Raw genomic sequence first — 18,550 nt, forward strand, 5'->3', positions numbered from 1 at the left:
TCCTACGGCCAGTTACATGTTTTTTTTAGTGTCCATCAACCGTGTCACGTTTCACGGTGTCACCCAGCCAATTACATTTTTTTGCGTATCCTATGATAAATTTTGCTAATTTCTTAACACTGTTGAAGGGAAACGCCTTGGACACATCAGTACATTTGCACTGCTGTGTTTTCCGTTGCTGAAGGAGTTTGATGTACATTTATTTTTTCTGAAACAAGTAACTGCGGAATTTCATTCAACAGGAGCAAACAGTACATTTATTTATTTAAAATTTCCAACGGGAAATACAAAAAGTTTAATCCTTATTTTCTCTGTAGAAGAATATGGAATTATTCTTTAATCCCATCCTCACTGCCTTTGGTAGCTAGCTAGGCTAGCTTTTGGTCTTCCTAGACAGTTTGTTCTGATCAAGCGTTGTTTGGTGGGAGTAGGCAGTTTCCAATCTCTGTACATAAATTGAACAGACACCAATAAGATAGCTATTTATCCTTTAAAAAATCACTTACTACTTGAAACAAAAGTGTGCATTTTTTTCTTAATGAACATTTTTAGTGGTATGAAATGTACCAATCTAATACATTACAAAATGAGAATGAACTCACTTGGTTGTTGTGTGACAATGGTTGCGGCACCGGCAAAGTCACACGAGCCACTGGCCCGACCGGCTGTCTGGTAATAGTCGTTGAATGCATAGGTTGCGTGAGCCACTTTGGTGTCCGGATTAAAGCACTGTGCACCGCGCTGTATGGCGCTGCAGTCGGCACAACTACCGCACGCGTAGTCTAGTGCATTCTGTAGTTGTGCTTCCCCGACACTATCTTTCGCAACGCACCAACTTGGGTTCGGATCGCAGATGCCTATATCTCGCCAAATAAGTTCAAATAATAAACACATAATGAGGATATGATCGCAATATATATATATATATATATATATATATATATATATATATATATATATATATATATATATATATATATATATATATATATATATATATGAATGTACATTTGAAAAACTTACTTGGTGATGGCTTGTAGACGATGAAAGCGACACCATTGAAGTTGCACGTGCCGCTAGCCTGGCCCTTGCGTTGGTAGTAATCATTGAATGCGTAAGATGCATGTGCAACTAAGGTGTTCGGCTCATAGCATGCTTTGCCCAGCTGGATAGCGCTGCAGTCTGCGCCATTATTGCACGCCCAGTCCAACGCTCTCTGTAATGCCGCATTATCAACATTCGGGTTCGCCACACACCAGCTTGCATTCGTTGGACAGGGACTTCTACCACCTTGAAAGTTGACCTCATACACCTGCTGGCCGTTTGGGTAGAATAGGCCAAAGTGTCCCTCCGTGGCTGGCCCAGGCTTCAAGTTCTCGTTGAAAAGAGAGAAGATGTAGGCAGAGACGTCGTGCTTACCTGGGGATCCGGAGAGCACACGTCTGATAAGACCATTGTTGTACGCTTTGGCATTGGGTATTGTAGCTATTGCATTCAAATCCGCGTCAGCTTCAACGACCACTGGCCCACCAAATGTATTTCCAGAGGAATGCCCTGTTTCTGCAACTTGAACTAACATTTGATCTCCTTGGGCCAATGATGCCCTCAAGCTACCACCGGAAACTTTACTTATTGCGGCGTAAACAGCATCGAGCTCAGCATCAAAGAGGCTGAAATACATGATGCCGGTTTTTTCGTCGAGCACACCACTATTAGGACGGAACGTTGCGTACTCGATAGAGATGTGGGTCGACGGATCCGCCGCAGCGTACATAGGGTAAAGATTTACCAAGAGGTATGAGCCAGTCCGTACCAAGAAGTCGATCATGGGCTTCATCACCGACTGCGCGATGCTGTCCTTGAACCTCCCATCTGATGGCGGGAACGACACATCGAGTGCATCGAATGCAATCGGCGTCGACACCTTTATGCCATCCGCCAGGTTCAGGTTCGCTAACGCCATTTGCACATTTTGCATGGCCGAGACAAGCATACCAGTCAGTTCAGGTTGTTGTTTGAACACCTCGTTTCCCACGGCCACGCCATTGATCAGCGTGCCCTGGTTGAGGTACGGCACCACGTTGTTCTTCACCCAGTTGGTTGCGCTCCCCACATCCGCACCAGCGGAAGCAAGATCCTTGTTAGGTAGCATCACCATCACCTTGATGCCTGTGTTAGCGAGAGCGTTGAGCACCGTCGGGTCAGTGTCATAGATCCTCACCATCGTGATGCTGTTCGCGTTCAGAAGCTTCACCACTTCCGGCGGATCGATCAGATTGCTCGCATCCCTCCCGTAGCACACCCCAATCTCGCCCGCATCTGCATTGACGAGCAAGAAAATCAACATCGCTGAAGTTGCTGCCCATCTGCATTCACCGGAAGCCAGAAGTATAGCTAAAATTTGTTTCCAAATCGTCGTATTACCTGCAGTGGAGAGAAGGAGCAGCGGCAACGCCGTGGCCACGAGGAGGGCGCTGAGTTTGTGATTGACTGCCATGCTCTGCTCCTGAGTGGAGTCAAGAGTAGTCGTTGTTCGTTGAATGCGAGGATTCAGGGACGCGATGACGGGAATTTATAGCAAGCAAAGAGGGTTTACCATACGTTCTGGAATAGAGAAAAAAAAAACTTGATGTAAAATTAATGGAAGATCACACCAATGCAGAGTCGAAAGAATTCTGAGATGATATACCCTCACATCTTTCAGTTTCAGGAACACTAGCTCAGCTCGTGTCATGTGCCGACAGAACAGAACCAAGTTGCGGCTGCGCCAGCAGCAGGCGCGAAGAATAATACTCTTTGGATAACATCTCAACTATTGAAGTATAATACTCTTTGGATAACATATATGATTGCCAGACAATGGTGATAGCCACAACTGAACTGATAATTTGTCATTTTTCCCCTCCCAAGATTGATACCAAGCCTGCCGACCGAGGGGAGATATCAGTATGCAAAAAGATTATCTCCACACTCACATCATTTATTATATATTTAGAGATTCTCTTATAAACCCCCATTTTAATAATGAAAAAAAAAGAAAAGAAAAAACATTTACATACTTTTTCCTATGGTATATGTCACTTCACCCTTTTATGTGTGTGTGTGTGTGTGTGTATATATATATATACATATATATATATATATATATATATATATGTATATATATATATATATATATATATATATATAGATATATATTAACCTTTTTAGTTTTTCCTTTTCTTAATTTCGTGCTTTTTTTCTGCGATATTTAGGCGGAGATATCTAGGTGACACCATGGGCCATGGATCATCCTAAAATTTGACACAAGTTTCAACTATAATAGGGTTGTGTTTAGTTCCACGCCAAAATTAGAAGTTAGACTAAAATTAAAAGTTTGAAGAAAAAAGTTGTAGGTTTATGTGTGTAGGAAAGTTTTGATGTGATGAAAAGTTAAAAGTTTGAAGAAAAAGTTGGGAATTAGACTTGGCCTAGGTATGTTGCCTAACATCATAAAAATTTGTATATGGATCACTCTACTATCGATTTGGACCATTACATCTAGATGGATCACCGTTCTAACTCCCAGCTACACCACATATATTTTTATAATGGTAAATTGATCAATTAATTATAGATTTTCAGTTGGAAGATAACATGACACGTCCATAGGCGAAACTGATGAAGATGAAGATTAAGTTGGCGTACATAAAATGATCAAGAAAACCATTAGCACATGATTAATTATGTTTGAACTATTAGAAACTTGATAAATTGATAAATTTGATATTTTAAAGCAACTTCTATAGAGAAAGTTTTTACACGGAACACATCGGTTAATAGTTTTAATAGCGTGTTAATACAAGCCGAGATAAAATCTAAATCTTAATGAGAAAAGAGCAAGACGAAGTTTATAACATGCTACACGATAACACCGTTTGAGATTGATGTGGTTTAATAGGTCAAACAAAGGAGCTTCTGATGATGGGGTGTCAAGGGCAGTCACATCCTGCATTCCTAACTTATTTGTCGGTTTGGTCTGTCCACCGATTTTCAACATTTTTCTACATGCATTCCACGCATATTGACCGGCCTATATGTATCAATATATATTCCTAGCTGGGGAGAACGCCAAACAACTTGTCGCTCTACAACATTGATGGTCGCGTATGGATTCTAGTAGCTATGCATGCATGTGTGCCTCTGTTATTTAGCCTCCTGCTCCTCTTGTGCCCACTTGTGTCTGATATACTATATCGTCGTCCTGACCCTTGTGCTGCGTGCAGGCCATCGTTAATTTGGACAAAGCCAACGACTTGACTTGGAAAATATTACAGAAGACTCCACAGCCCTCGTGTGGAAAAAGCCTAGACAAGTCAAGTATACTATTAATATTTATGAAACACCAAATAAAACTTCTTCAATATAGATGGTACCTATTAATAATTATTAGAAGGTAAAACTCAGTGTACAAGTATGCTACATTATCATCTACTAGAAATTACTATTATATATCTTAAATCTCATGTAAGATATATCACCTAGAATATAATATTATAGACCTCAACATATAAGTATGTCAAATTATTTTCCTCACTTCATTTTTGCATTATTTTAACATTTATTGTTTATATAATATTTAACATATATATTCATCCACAAATTCCGTAGCAGTATGTCACAATAATGTCGTCTACGAGACGGTTCCTCTAATAAGAAATTATATTTCAACCACACAAGGAAACCAAGACCCATGTTGGATTTTTAATATAATCTAATAGTCACAATAATATTATTTTTCTAATCAACTAGCAGAGATCTTTTGATAGATGTGGGAGCTTTCTCATATAGATATTTGATGGTCATGTTCGGCACAGTTTCAGATCTCATATTCACGATAGATTTGAAATTTGTATGCTAAGGTATAGTGATTTAAAATTTTGAATTTCATCTAAAATGAAACAAAATGATTTATTCAAATATCATCAATTTAATAAAAAAATGATTTATTCAAATATTACCAATGTAATCATAGAGTTAGATCAAAGCTTCAAAAGGTCTTGGATTTGAAGCTGTACAAAAGAAACCTAACAGGTCTATAGTATGCGAAATTTTACTCTCCTTAAAAAATATGGAAGAGGTACATGCTTACCCACGGCGAGCCGTGGGAGTCAGCCATAATAGTTCTATCGGCTCACAACGCAGGTGGTGAAGCAGGAATTTCGCCATAGGCCAACTAGGCCAGATCAAGGTGCAAGATCCTGTCGTTTATCTGGTAAAAGTGGTAACGGGCAGCTCCCAAGATAAAAATGGGCGTCCGCTCCATGATATAATGGGCATCCTGTTGCACACTAAATTACAGTGATCGAGTTTGAGTTGAGAGGAAAAGAGAAGATTGAAAAGATACGTAAATCAAGGTGAATCATTAGCGTGTGATTAATTGAGTATTAAGTATTTTAAGTTTGAAAAATCGATTAATATGAATTTTTAAAGCAACTTTCTAATATAATTTTTTTTAAAAAACATACCGTTTAATAGTTTGGGAAGCATGCGCAGGGATAACCAGTGAAAACGCAGCCTAGGCCGCAAGCTGTGGCAAACACTGGATCCCTCCTCTTGCCCTGCTGCTAGGCCTACAAGTCCGTTGGGTGGGAATGGTATTCTTTTTTGTGTTGATTCTCCTTTTGAGTTGGCTTTGGATGAATTTGACTGGGCTGAGGTTGTACGTGGATTATATCGAAGAGGTTTGAGTGGACGAGAAAAGGAGAAGGTCCACTTTTGGTCCCTTCATTATGCGTGAGTTTTATTCACGTCCCTTAATAGTAGAGCCGGGTATAGAGCACCTCCTATCTTCTGAAACTACCGTAAATCGAGTCCCTATGCAGTATTCACGGAGATCTTGGATTGATGTAGCGTCTATGTGGCACTTCAAACAAAAAAGAACTAAAAAATATGATAGACCCCACTGTCAGTGAAATAGGTCATCCCCTTCCCTACCCTCTCTGTCTCTCTCCTCTTTTCCTATTTCTCCTGACGAGGAATCAACGGTAGTGGTGGTCGGCGAGCTCGAGCTTGCCAACCCATCTACGGGAAGGTGACAACGGAAGTGAGCATAGGAGAGGAGAGGATAGAGGGGAGGGAGCCGGCGAGTTCGCCATCCCATCCACGGTAAGGTGACAACGGAGGTGGGCCGCCATGACCAATGTGTCGCCGTATTCCTCCCGTGATGCGCCTCCCCTTCTTGGCCACCATCGTCATGGGCCACGTCGTGTCGGTAGCAGGCTAATCGCCTGGCGCTGAACTCGACCTGCAAGATGAATTAGCAGCCAGCCAAGAACAGGTGGTTAATAACTCAATATCAATGCTAAAATGTTGATCCTATTCTTGGCAATTTTTTGAATTAAACCTCAAAAGAAGACAATAACTCAGAACCGTATGAATTCCGACAGATCGATCAAAATATATGAAGCTATGCCTATGGGAGGAGGATGGTAGGAAGCGATGCCACCGAGGCTTTGGTGGTTTGATGGATTCTACGGACAGCGATGGTGGCCACATCATACGCCAGCAGAATCCTCGCGTCATAGCTCCAGCGCTAGGCGCCAATGAGGGCAGGCAAGGATCCCTTATCCATCATCGTCCTACTCTTGCCTCGGCTAGCTCCATCTCTATTATTTCTTTCTCATCAGAACTAACATGTGAGCCCGCAACCAACTACGAAGGACTAAACCACCATCCAAACTGTTTTGAGACACAAAATGAACCGATATTAGTAATTGAGAGATGTTGTATATTCCTTTTTTGCGATTGAGGGACGATAATCGAATTAGACTCATACTTGAGAGATGCAAGTGATTTAGATTTGGTTGCAACTTTTGTGGCCCAAAATGGGTTCGATATATCCATGGATTTGCACTGGATGGTAGAACGGGTTTAGCCTAAAATGGTTTCCACTCCCATCGTCCATCAATCCCCAAACACCCACATCTTCGTCTACAGTCAATTTCACGCGTATGGTGCCTCACATCTCGCTGAACACGCCACCGCCACCTCCCTCCTCCTCCATCGGCGCCGCCTTGCTCACCCTCTTCCTCTCCGTGCAAGCTGCCGTCGCCGGCGGCCACGATGTCACCATGGAGTAGTCCATCTTCGTGGCAATTGAGTCTGGCCTTGGCGTTCTCGTCTTCTCGATGATGATGTGCTGATCGCTGCCGATGGCCAACGGACATGGGCGAGGTCACGAGGACTAAGCGATCTGTGGCAGTGGCACCTGGCCACCTGAGGCCCGAGCAACGGAGATCATGCCGGCCGGTGGACGCTGGATCTTTCGCAGTGCCCGCATTGCGCCAATGCGCCGGAACTAGATCCGCCGCATTGGTCCGCTCGATCCGCATCGGATGGAAGCTAGCGAGCTCAGCCGAAACGAACGGGCTCGATCAGCTCGGCCCACGGCAACAAAGTTCGGCCCACATGTGCACAACCACCAGTCGAGCACTCAAAGACTTCACGATGCCTCTTTTCTCCTCTCTTTTCTCACCTTGCCCCATGGCTGGCGGCCGCCTTGTCAAGCCCTTAGGCCCCATCTACAGCAGTGCACTACCATGAGCCACAGCACTACGGGAGGGAGGCGATGTTGCAGTCTCTGGAGGAGGCTAACTGTGAGCTATTCACGCAAGAACACAAGAACACAGAGGAATTGTTCGATACGATCAACGAGACCGTATCGCCGCCGCTGCCAATTCGCCTCCGATAGATTGATCTCTAGGATAGTTGTATCTTACAAGTCTTACAGTATTTGTATTCCTCTCTCTCTCTCCCTTACCAACTATTGCCAGCTAATCAACAGGTACGAGGCCCACATTACACGGCCCAATCTGGCCCCAAATACCTTTGGTTAATAAGTCTAGAACGCTTAGGAGCGAGAGTTACATTCTCATGAGGACTGAGTTGTTCAGCAACTGGCTTGGTGTTCTTCAGGTTGCTGACACTAACATGACCACCTCTGCCTTCCAGATGAGGGTTACAGCAGCAGCTCGAGAAGATGAGATTGAGAATCTAAATTGATATATGAATTGAGATTGTGATTCAACACTGAATATGATGATTGAATATTTGTGTCAATTTGAGACTCACTATTGTGTGAATATGAGAATGTGAAATTGATGCCAATCAATATGTATGCAAAAGAAAGCTAAACATTTGAGGCTGCTGGCCTGCTCCTGTTCTTGGTATTAGAATGTGTTGGTGTTACTGAATTGAACATGTGAGACTGAGGCTGAACATATGTATACAGATTTTGTCCTAGGCTAGTCCATATACGTTTGCTCGCTCTTCTGTTCTGTACAATCAATATGAATTTAGAATTTTGAATTGAGTAAGATTATACAATGCCATCCCGATTTGCGATTTTGCTTATTATTGTTGTTGTTAAGGTGTTCAAGGATCGCTCGCTCACTCGCTACATCTTTCACGACAACAAATTCTTCCACAGCTGCGGAGGGGGTTTCACCTAAAAGGTGGCATGGTTGACCAGCAGAGCTAGAGCAGTTTGCAATGGGGGAGAACTGGCTCCTTGGTTACAATTCTCTCCTTCGGAAGGTGCAGGCTGCCGCCGGCAGCGGCATCTGTGGCGAGTGAGGCGGCCAAGAGGCGAGAGCAAGCCTGCTTGTGAGCCACGTGGGCTGAGATCTAGCTGGTCTTTCTGCTGCAATCGCTCAGGTCCGTCTGATGGAAAACGAACGGTGCAGCGGCATTGGATGTCCCTCTGACTTTGGTTACTCTAAGTCAGAGGATCCGGTTCCCAATGCGCCATCGTCCTCGTAGATGTCGAGCTCCGCTCAATTGCAGACAATGTAGGTTTAAAAGCTGAGAAAAATGAACGGAATAACCAGAAATGATTTTAGAGCAGACTTTTATACTCCTACTTTCATCGGTTTACAAGCCAACGGCCTAAAAACAGGAAGCGATGAATAAAGAAAAACATCTAGAGTAACTCGAAATTTTGTCTGAAAACTCAAATTTAGGTTGTAGCTTATAAGATGACAAGCTGCGGCAGCTGTGTGTTTTCGGTCCATTGCTGCACGAGTGTGGCGTACATGTATTTCTTTCATTCTCTGAAATGTGCAACAGCAGGGTTTTTTTTTTTTTGAAAAGAAGGCAAAAGCTTTGCCTCGTATATATTGATAGAGCAGGAAAGTAAAAAAACATGACTGATATTTACATGGCCCTACAACAGATAGAGGGGGGGGACTCTACGGGATTCCTCCCAGAGTAGTAAACGCACTCAGACTAGATGCCCCTGCAAGGACCCACGTAGCCACTTCTCCTTTTATTTTGTTGACCACCGCCGTTGGCGGGCTGCCATTGTGTCAAAAGATTCGTGCACCATAGTTCCCAGGAGATGAGGATGATTAGGGTCTTGACGGCCTTGGTCGGATTTTGCCGACTGTGCATGAGTAGATACCACCAATCCTCCACGGAGGCACATCTGTCCCAGTTGTGAATGTTGAGATTAAGACCAGTCCATCTTTGGATATCCAGCCAGATGCGTTGGGAGAATCTGCAGTGAGCGAGGAGATGGACTGCCGTTTCCAATGTAGTGTGGCAAAGTGGGCAATACTGTTGGTTTCTCCAGCCTCGTTTTTGGAGTCGATCAGCCGTCCACACCTGGTTTTGCATAACCAACCATGCGAAGAACTTGCATTTTGGCGGCGCCCAACATTTCCAGATCGTCTCGTTGAAAAAGGATTTTGCTGCCCCCAAGAACTGAAGTCTGTACGCTGATTTCGTGGTGTACTCCCCGATGAGAGTTAGTTTCCAGGTGATGGTGTCACGCTGTTGTCCCAGGGGGCTCTGTTGTGAATGAGGGTCCACAGCTCAATGTATTGCCGAAGGTGGTCACCGGATGTGAGATGTAGGAGGTTAATGTCTCTGATCCAGGAATTGGAAGTCAGAGCTTCTCGAACTGTTCTGTTCTTCCTTTTTGAAGCGGCGAAAATTGCCGGAGCGATGCTTTTTGGCGATTTGCCTTCAATCCAGTGGGAGTGCCAGAAGTTCGCCGTCCTCCCATCTCCAATAGTTATAGTGGTTGCTGCTGCGAAGAGGTCTTTGTCTAGCTGATCGCAAGGGACAATGGTGCCTGTCCAAGGCCTTTCTGGCGCAGTCCATTCAAACCAAAGCCATCGCAGTCTAAGGGCTCTTGCAAACTTGAAGAGGTCCAGGACGCCAAGCCCTCCCAACTCTTTGGGTCTACACATGCTTTCCCAATTAACCTTGCATTTTCCCCCTGAGATGTCTTCTCCTCCAGCCCATAGGAATTTTCGTCTGGTTTTATCGATGGCTTCCAGAGTGCCATCCGGTAGCTTTAGTGCCGTCATATGATAGATTGGTTGGGCTGTCAGCACTGATTTCGTGAGGGCCATGCGACCAGCTGCGTTCAAAAGTTTGCCTTGCCATGGAGCCATTTTTTTCGACACTTGTCAAGAAGGGGTTGAACGTGCACCTTTTTGAGCTTGGAGAGAGCGAGTGGGAGACCCAAGTATTTCATCGGGAAATGGGTGACTTGTGCTGGGAAGATTTCGGTGATGTTCTGCAAATTTATGTTTTCGCAGCGAATTGGCACAATTTGGCTCTTGGCCAAGTTTGTGTTAAGACCCATGATCTCACCAAAGTGGGTCAGGATTTGCGCGAGGTTGGTCATGTCCTGGACCGAGGGGTAGATGAAGATCGCAGCGTCATCGGCGTATAAGGAGGTTCTTAGCCGCGCAGCTCGTCCGTTGAGTTTAGTTAGCAGCCCCTCGCTTGTCGCTTTTTCGAGGAGAAGGTGTAGGGGGTCAATGGCCAAGACGAATAGGAGGGGGGATAGAGGATCGCCTTGTCTGAGCCCACGCCCATGTCTTATAGGAGGGCCAGGGGCTCCATTGAGAAGCACCCGCGAAGAAGAACTCCTGAGAATATTTGTTATCCAATCTCTCCATCTCGTAGGGAAGCCTTTCTGCTGCATAAGATCAAGTAGGTAGTCCCAACGGACTGTGTCGAATGCCTTTGTAATGTCGAGCTTGAGCAGGAGACTGGGCTTTCTCGTCTGGTGGAATTTTCTCGCCAGGTTACGGACGTACATGAAGTTGTCATGGATGCTTCTCTTTTTAATGAAAGCACTCTGAGCATGGCTGACGACGGAGTTCATGAAAGGCTGTAGCCTGTTGGCCAGGGTCTTAGAGATGAGCTTTACTACTCCGTGGATGAGGCTGATCGGTCGGTAGTCCGCGATGCACTCTGCACCTTCTTTTTTCGGGATTAAGACGACATTTGCAGAATTAACCAGCGTCGGTAGGCATTTGTAGTTTTCGCACATGAGGGAAACAAAAGACACTTCAGGACGGACGATCCATGCTTCTTGGCATGGGTCTAGGTTGCCCTGACCACCTCACCCATGACAGCCTCTGCGTCCACCGGCCCCAAGTAGGCTGCCATCGCTTCATCTCTTTCTTGCATGTGTTCGTTGTTGAGGTTGAAGAGGGTGTTGAGTGCGTCGATCGCATCCTGCGGTAGGGGCGTGTTGAACATCGCCTTGTAGTCAGCAAGTGTTTGGTTAGTGAGGACTCCTCCTACTGGAAGGAAACCCATTTGGCGACAGACATTGATTTGTGCCTTTACGACCATCGGGATGCCGGCGAGAGGTTTCATGGCGAGTCTGGCGCTCCGCCTGGCACCATCCTCGGCCTGCACTTCATTCTGTTGCACCTGTTGTTCTTCGAGTGGAATGGTGAGAAGCGCTGGTTCCAATGGCTTGAACAGCACGCTCATGGCGCCGTCGACAGCAGCTCTGATGGTCGGCGTGGACGGCACAACTGGAGATGTTGGGGTGGTAGGAGCCTGCTCCCCGTCTTGCAGTAGCATCGCGGCAGGGGGAATCACCACAGCCATGTCATCTAGCGCAGCGTGGTCCATGTCGCCCGGCAGCAAAACAGCAGAGCGGGTCACCACGGCCACTCTATCGTGCGGCATAGTTGTCATGTCGCCACTTGCCGCTTCGTCCTCTGCGTCCTCCACCGGCGCCTCTCCCTTGTCCGCGACGGCCTCATCATCCTGAACCGTAGCGGTCGCCATAGCTGCCGCTGCAGCCACCTCAACCTGCGCCTTGGACGTGGTGTCGTCGTGCACCATAGCAACGTCGTGCGCAACAGCAACCGCCGTTGCCGCTGCAGCCGCCTCATCCTGCTCCTTGTCTGCGGTGTCGTCGTCCGCCACAGCGACGTCGTGCGCCGCGGCAGCCTCCATCGCTACGTCGTGCGCCGCGGCAGCATCCACCGCGACGTCGTGCGCGGCAGCAGTGCCGCGTTCCACATCATGCACTGCAGTGCCGCATGCCGCCGTGCCGCGTTCCACATCATCCGCCAGTGCTGCAGCGGCTGCCACAACAGCCGCTTCATCACGCGCCGCAGCGGCATCATGTGCCACAGCAACAGTATCGTGCACCGCATCAGCACCATGCACCGCAGCCGCAACCATGTCTCCATGTTCCTTATCGCCCTGTGCCGCTGCATTTACAAGAGCCAAATATGCCGAAGCCGGATCGGAGAATTCACCTTTGTCTACCGTGAGCGGCAAGTTGTCGCCAACGACGGTTGGAGAAGCACCTCGTGATGCCAGCGGTGATGGAACGACGAGGGCCGCTTCCCCATTTTCTTCCCATCGACGGAGGGCGTCGTCGACCTCACGGATGGACGGCGGCCGCTGGGCAGCTTGCTTGATGCGCCAAAAAGCTCGGCTCGCAGGAATGGTGTGCTCCGTCTTGGTAGAGTGCCCTTTGGACCAGCCTTCATCCCCCCTGCCCCCAGTTTGAGCTTGCCGAAGAGTGAGGCAAAGTCAAAGGATATGTCATTGATGTCGCGGACATTTTTCTCTGTGAGTGCCTTCACCTTCCATTGCAACGAGGTTAACTTGAAGTGGTAAAGAACCTTCAGCTTACTTACCTCGCGGTCAGCACGTTTAGCCTCGGACACCGGCGCCAGAGGTTCAGCTGCTTCCACCGGATCGCGTGCCCCTTCATGGTGTCGTCTGCCATAGCAGTTCCCGCCTACGGAGTCCCTTCTCCTTGGCGAGCACGTGCGGTGTCGCACGCCGTTCAGCCCCGCGCGCCTTGAACTGTTGCCACCACGCGTGTCGCCGCCGTCGCGGCCGTCACGGTCGTCATCGCGATCATGGCGTCTCCAGCCCTGGCCTCGCAGCTCGTCCGGGTGGTCGTCATTGTACCGCCTCCCTTCATTTCGGCGACTATTTCCGCGCTCGCGGTCACGGTCGACACCACGCGTGCGATCGCAGCCGCATTCATCATTGCGGCGTTCGTCTTCCTCCCTGTCTTGAGTGCGCGGCGGCAGAGGGTGCGGTCCATCGAAGGCGCGTGGGGGCGGCTGCTCGCCATCAACCACGCCAAGGTGCCAAGCCGACAGCTGGCGCTTGGTCGGCTCACACGCCGCGTCAGGGTTGGAGAGGTCAATCGTTGCCGTGGTGTAGTCATGGATCTCCTCGACGTAGATGAGCACCGGGTACTTGGCCCCGTACTGCCAGTGGTCCGGTGGCGACTCCGTGACCACCACCGAGTCGGCGTCAGCGTCCTGCGTGCGCCTGGTGAAGGTGAGCCAAACACGTCAAGGGATGAGGCTCGGGTTGGAGGTCCAAGCCCACAAGCTAATGTAGCGCGTGTGGCTTGGGTGAACCAAGTTAGTCTCGATTTTCTCCACACCGCAACGCCGCGCGACGATCTTGTCGACGATTTCCGGCTGCCAGGCATGTCGGGGGACGCCGTCCAGGAAGAGCTTGACACGAAACATGAGAGCCGCGCCCATCGCGTCCTTTAGACATCTCCACTTGATGAAGTGGACTTCAATCCCTCGCCGTTTGACGAAGCCCTTCCAAAGAGCATCGGCACAGTGGCTGCGCCGGGAGAACTTGATGAGGTAGGCTTCGGGGTGGTGGTGGGTGACCTCAACGTCGCCAGAGTGAAGACGAAACTCCTCCTTGATGGCGTTCTCCACGTCTTTGGCTGTCATGGCCGCTGGTGCTCGCATTGCCCAGGTGACTGCCGCCGTGGTCTCCCATTCACGACGTTCTTCCTGGAGAACAAACGAAGACAGGATGATGCAGTCGTCGTCGAGGGGGCGCGTTCTTGGGTCACCCAGGAGAGCCATTGCTGCTTTGGTGGTGGGGCGCGGAGGCGGAGGAAGGTTGCATGGTGGTGTTGGTGGCCTAGAGTGGTGTCGAGGGGGGCGTAAAGGCAAGCTGGAACTGGGGCACGACGGCCGTTGCGACGGGTGCGACGGCGGATATGGAAGAGGCGAGCGTCGCGTGACGGCGCAACGCAGCGTGGGCACCCGCGCGCTGCAATTGCGGGCCTTATGCCCGGAGCGTGCGCAGTTGAAGCATCGCACAGGGTCTCTGCATTGAGCTGCGCGGTGATTGCGAGCAAGGCAAATGAAACAACGGCCCTGAGTTTTTGCTTGAAAAGCTTAGAGCGAGGGGGATGGTGCCGGCCGGTTGTTGGAGTCAAGTGAATGGCCGTCGCGTCGCTTTGAATTGCTCTTTGACTCGGGAGCAAGAGCTTCCTTTTGCCTCCACCAGAAGCGCCTTCTGACCGGCGTCCAACCTCCGTCTCGAGTGTTAATGGTGCCGCTGGTCGACTGGACAGGGGAGAGTCTCCTCGCCGTACTCCCTCGCTTTGTAGCTTCGTAGGATGCTTGCTGTCGATCTTGGCCTGGAGACTGGTTGGCGAGGTAGTAGTTGCTCTTGACGGGCACTGTTAAATGCGATTTCAAACGGGGTTTTAAGGCGGGCTGCTTCACCACATCGGCAAACAGTTGGAGGCGGCGCGGATCTGGTGTCCCAGCCCCCGGATCCGGGGTCTCAGGGACCTCCGAAACTGCATCTGGCGACATGGCACGGCTGGATCTGGGGGGCGGTGGCAGCGGCGAGTCGAGCCAAAAGGGGGGAACGGGCGCGGCTGGGGAGGGAGAGCGATGGGGGGGCTGAGTGAAGTCGCTGGAGACGCGCGGTGAGGGGAGCTGTGACCTGTGAAGAAGCCTGGGAGGTTCTCTTTGGTTGGTCGGCATAGTGGATGACAAGAAGACGATGTCACGGCGACGAGAGTGGCTGCGAGGGGCCAGACTTGCCGTCGGCGCTAGGAGCTTTCCGCTGCGGTCGAGGTGGCCAGCAGCGGCGGGGTGTGGACGCCGAGGCCGGAGTGGCCGCCGGCGCAGCTAGGTCGCCTCAGAGTCGCCTGAGGAGAGCATCCCTTGGTTCAATCATTTGAATACTAACAGCAGGGTTTCATTCAACAGGAGTGAACGGTACATTTATTCGTCTCTTCAATCCCAACTAATTATTAATGGTACCATTATTTTTTTCTCTGCAGAAAAATATGAAGTGATTCTTTAATCCATCCTCACTGCCAAGCTGTTGCTGGTAAGTTTGCAGTCGATTGATCTTCAATTGCAGTTTGTTCTGTCCCAGCATTGTTTGGTGGGAGCACGCAGTTTCCTATTTCTGTAAATTATTGAACAAGCACTAATAAGATAACCACTTACTACTTGAAACAGAAGTGTGCAATTTTTCTTAGGGAATATGTACATTAGTAGCAGTAGGGCATATATATCATGCACAGTAAAATGAGAGAAAACTCACTTGGTTGCTGGTTGACAATAGAAGCAGCACCGGCAAAGTCACACGATCCACTAGCCCGGCCGGTGGTCTGGTAAAAATCGTTGAATGCATAGGTCGCGTGTGCTACCTTAGTGTCAGGATCAAAGCACCGTGCACCTGGTTGAATGGCGCTGCAGTCCGCGCAGCTACCACATGCATAGTCTAGTGCATTTTGTAGTTGTGCGTCCCCGACCTCCGATTTCGCAACGCACCAACTTGGGTTCGGATCACATATGCCTATATCTCGGGAAACAATTCACAGGACAAATAAACAATGAGATGGAATCAAGATATGAATGCACATTTGCGAAAGCCTCATTGATCTTAAAGATTGAGAGCAAAACATTACTTGGCGATGGCTTGAATACGATGGAAGCGGCGCCAGAGAAGTTGCAAGTGCCGCTGGCCTGGCCCTTGCGTTGGTAGTAGTCGTTGAATGCGTACGACGCGTGTGCAACCAAGGTGTTTGGTTCGAAACACACACTGCCCTGCCGGATAGCGCTGCAGTCCGCGCCGTTACCGCACGCAAAGTCCAATGCTGACTGCAATGCTGCACTCCCAACATCTGTTCTTGCCACACACCAACTTGTCTTTGTGGGGCAAGCTCCGCCACCGCCACCGCCCCTAAAGTCAACCTCATACACCTTCTGACCATTTGGGTAGAACAAGCCAAAGTTTCTCTCTATGGCTGGCCCAGGCTTCTCGTTTTCATTGAAAAGAGAGAAGATGTAGGCGGAGACGTCACGCATACCGGAGGCTCCGGATACTACACGTCTGATAAGCCCATTGTTGTACGCTTGGGCATCGGCTATCGTGGCTATCGAGTCCGTATCGGCTGCAGCTAGCATGGAAAATAGGGGAAATGTACCTCCAGAGGGGTGCCCTGATTCTGAAGCTTGCACACTAAGGATTCCATCTCGTCGAGCCATTGAGACCGTTAAGCTACCACCAGAAACCCTGTTTATCGCAGCATAAACAGCGTCGAGCTGAGCATCAAAGAGGCTGAAGTACCTGATGCCGGTATTGCCATCAAGCACACCAGCGTTAGGGCGGAACGTCGCGAACTCCAGAGAGATTTTGTCAGGCTGAGCCACGTATGCGAAGTACGGGTAGAGATTGACCATGAAGTACGAGCCGGTCTGTTTCAAGAAGTCAATCATGGGCTTCATCACCGATTGCGCGATCTCATCTTTAAACTCCCCCGCAGATGGAGGGGACGACTGCTTGAGCGCATCGAAGGCGATCGGCGTGGACACCTTTACGTCGTTCGCCAGGTTCAGGTTCTCCAGCGCCTTGTGCAAGTTTCGCATGGCCGAGACGAGCATCCCGGTCAGTTCGGGTCTCTGCCTGAACACCTCGTTCCCGACGGCGACGCCGTTGATCAGCGTGCCCCGGCTGCGATACGGCACCACGTTGTTCGTCACCCAGTCGGTCGCGCTGCGCAGATCCTGGCCGGCGGCGGCCAGATCGGCGTTGGGTATCGCCACCATCACCTTGATGCCGGTGTTCGCCATCGCGTCCAGCACCGTCTGGTCCGCGTCGAAGATCCTCACCGCGGAGATGCCGTTCGCCTTCAGAAGGCTCACCGCCGCCGGTGGGTCGATCAGGTTGTTCGCGTCCCTCCCGTAGCACACCCCGATCTCGCCAGCATCTGCATTGACGAGCAAGGAATTACTCCATCGTTTGGCGTTGCCGATCAGCTGCATTGGCAGGAAAGCCAGAAGCACGTTACCTGCAGCACGGGGGAGAAGGAGCAGCGGCAACGCCGCGGCCACGAGGAGGGCGTGGAGGAGGTGACTGAATGCCATGCTCTACTCTGCAACTGCACAGTGCACACCGTGGCAAGAGGCAGCGTAAATCAAGAGGGCTGATTGCTTCTTTGGAGATCCCTACATCTGGTCCATCTGGAGCAAGAAAGAAAAGAAAAACACACTTTTCAAGCTGGACATCGAAACTTTGACTCAAAATCCTCGAATATTTCTACTCGTTGTCTTGAACTTTCAGTTCGAGTCCCCAAACTTATCACACAAAAATCATAACTTTGAACTAAAATATCCAAACGTTTCTATGCAAAAGCCTCTAACTTGGAACTCGAGTATCTAAAATTTGTATTAGAACCATGAACTTCCTACTCGAATCATAACAATTCCAATTTGAATCAACAAGCTCTCACCCAAAAATCACAGCAGCAGCCAGCAGGTCCGATCTTAGAGCTGTCAAGATGGCTTCCTTGTGTCTTCCCGTCAGTTAAAGAGAAAGGGCAGTGGATCTTTGAATACGGAATGGTGCAAAGGAAAGCGAAGAACTTGGAAAGCTGAGGAGATGGAAGACGAATTGGCTAAGTCTTAAAAGATTCATGGCGTTCGGTACTAAACGTGACTAAAAAAGTATTAATTCGAGATATACCCTACATCTTTGACTAACACCCAGCTAATGTGCCGACAAAACAGAAGCTAAGTTGCAGCATAAATACTTCAGCAATAGCATCTCAACTACTCCTATTGCATTGGATACTCTTTGGTGGAACGGTTAACAAACATATTTATCGGTACAATAGAGTAACCTATGTCTCTTGATATATATGCCCATAAGGATGGACTCTAGGATAGGATGGGCACTATATGTTAGTGATATATGTCCCTTTGACTTTACATCAGAGGAACCACTTCCAGTCGACAATGGTGGATAAACACAACATGATTAATTGATTTATTTGTCATTTTTCTTTTTCAAGAGTGATGGAGTGGAGATGTTGATATGCTAAGGTGTCTTCAGAGTCACAATCTCACATTTATGCACCTAAAATCCTTCCCCTACTTCGTCGAGTCTCAACCGGGCAGCCATTTGAATTATTTCCTCTTGATCGCTTTCCCAA

General features: G+C 48.7%; 3 protein-coding genes across 7 annotated transcripts; all 3 read right to left on the reverse strand.

Annotated features, from left to right (window-relative positions):
• Positions 1–241: 241 nt before the first annotated feature.
• On the reverse strand, positions 242–2,899 carry LOC4343487 (glucan endo-1,3-beta-glucosidase GIV). Of its 5 annotated transcripts, none has more exons than XM_015792068.3 (5): positions 2,690–2,899; positions 2,425–2,604; positions 1,024–2,319; positions 603–857; positions 242–445 (listed from the first exon to the last, which is right to left on the reverse strand). In XM_015792068.3, exons 2-5 carry the CDS (start codon positions 2,495–2,497, stop codon positions 408–410), a joined length of 1,662 nt encoding a protein of 553 aa, XP_015647554.1. In that variant the 5' UTR covers positions 2,498–2,604; positions 2,690–2,899; the 3' UTR covers positions 242–407. The 5 variants fall into 5 exon arrangements, with proteins under 5 accessions (XP_015647554.1, XP_015647555.1, XP_025882880.1 ...); XM_015792069.3 differs by having other exon boundaries at positions 2,696–2,858; XM_026027095.2 differs by having other exon boundaries at positions 1,024–2,604; positions 2,696–2,858.
• A 7,219-nt stretch (positions 2,900–10,118) lies between these two features.
• On the reverse strand, positions 10,119–12,490 carry LOC9266571 (uncharacterized). The gene has a single exon (XM_015791918.2). It carries the CDS (start codon positions 12,487–12,489, stop codon positions 11,386–11,388), a length of 1,104 nt encoding a protein of 367 aa, XP_015647404.1. The 5' UTR covers position 12,490; the 3' UTR covers positions 10,119–11,385.
• Positions 12,491–15,281: 2,791 nt separating this feature from the next.
• Positions 15,282–18,015, reverse strand: LOC9268304 (glucan endo-1,3-beta-glucosidase). Its single transcript, XM_026027067.2, has 5 exons — positions 17,849–18,015; positions 17,408–17,579; positions 16,025–17,326; positions 15,658–15,912; positions 15,282–15,519 (listed from the first exon to the last, which is right to left on the reverse strand). The coding sequence occupies exons 2-5, from the start codon at positions 17,481–17,483 to the stop codon at positions 15,419–15,421; spliced, it is 1,734 nt and encodes a 577-aa protein (XP_025882852.1). The 5' UTR covers positions 17,484–17,579; positions 17,849–18,015; the 3' UTR covers positions 15,282–15,418.
• Between the last annotated feature and the right edge of the window lie 535 nt (positions 18,016–18,550).

Source organism: Oryza sativa, chromosome 7 (assembly GCF_034140825.1).
Source record: "Oryza sativa Japonica Group chromosome 7, ASM3414082v1".
In the NCBI taxonomy this organism is placed as follows: domain Eukaryota; kingdom Viridiplantae; phylum Streptophyta; class Magnoliopsida; order Poales; family Poaceae; genus Oryza; species Oryza sativa.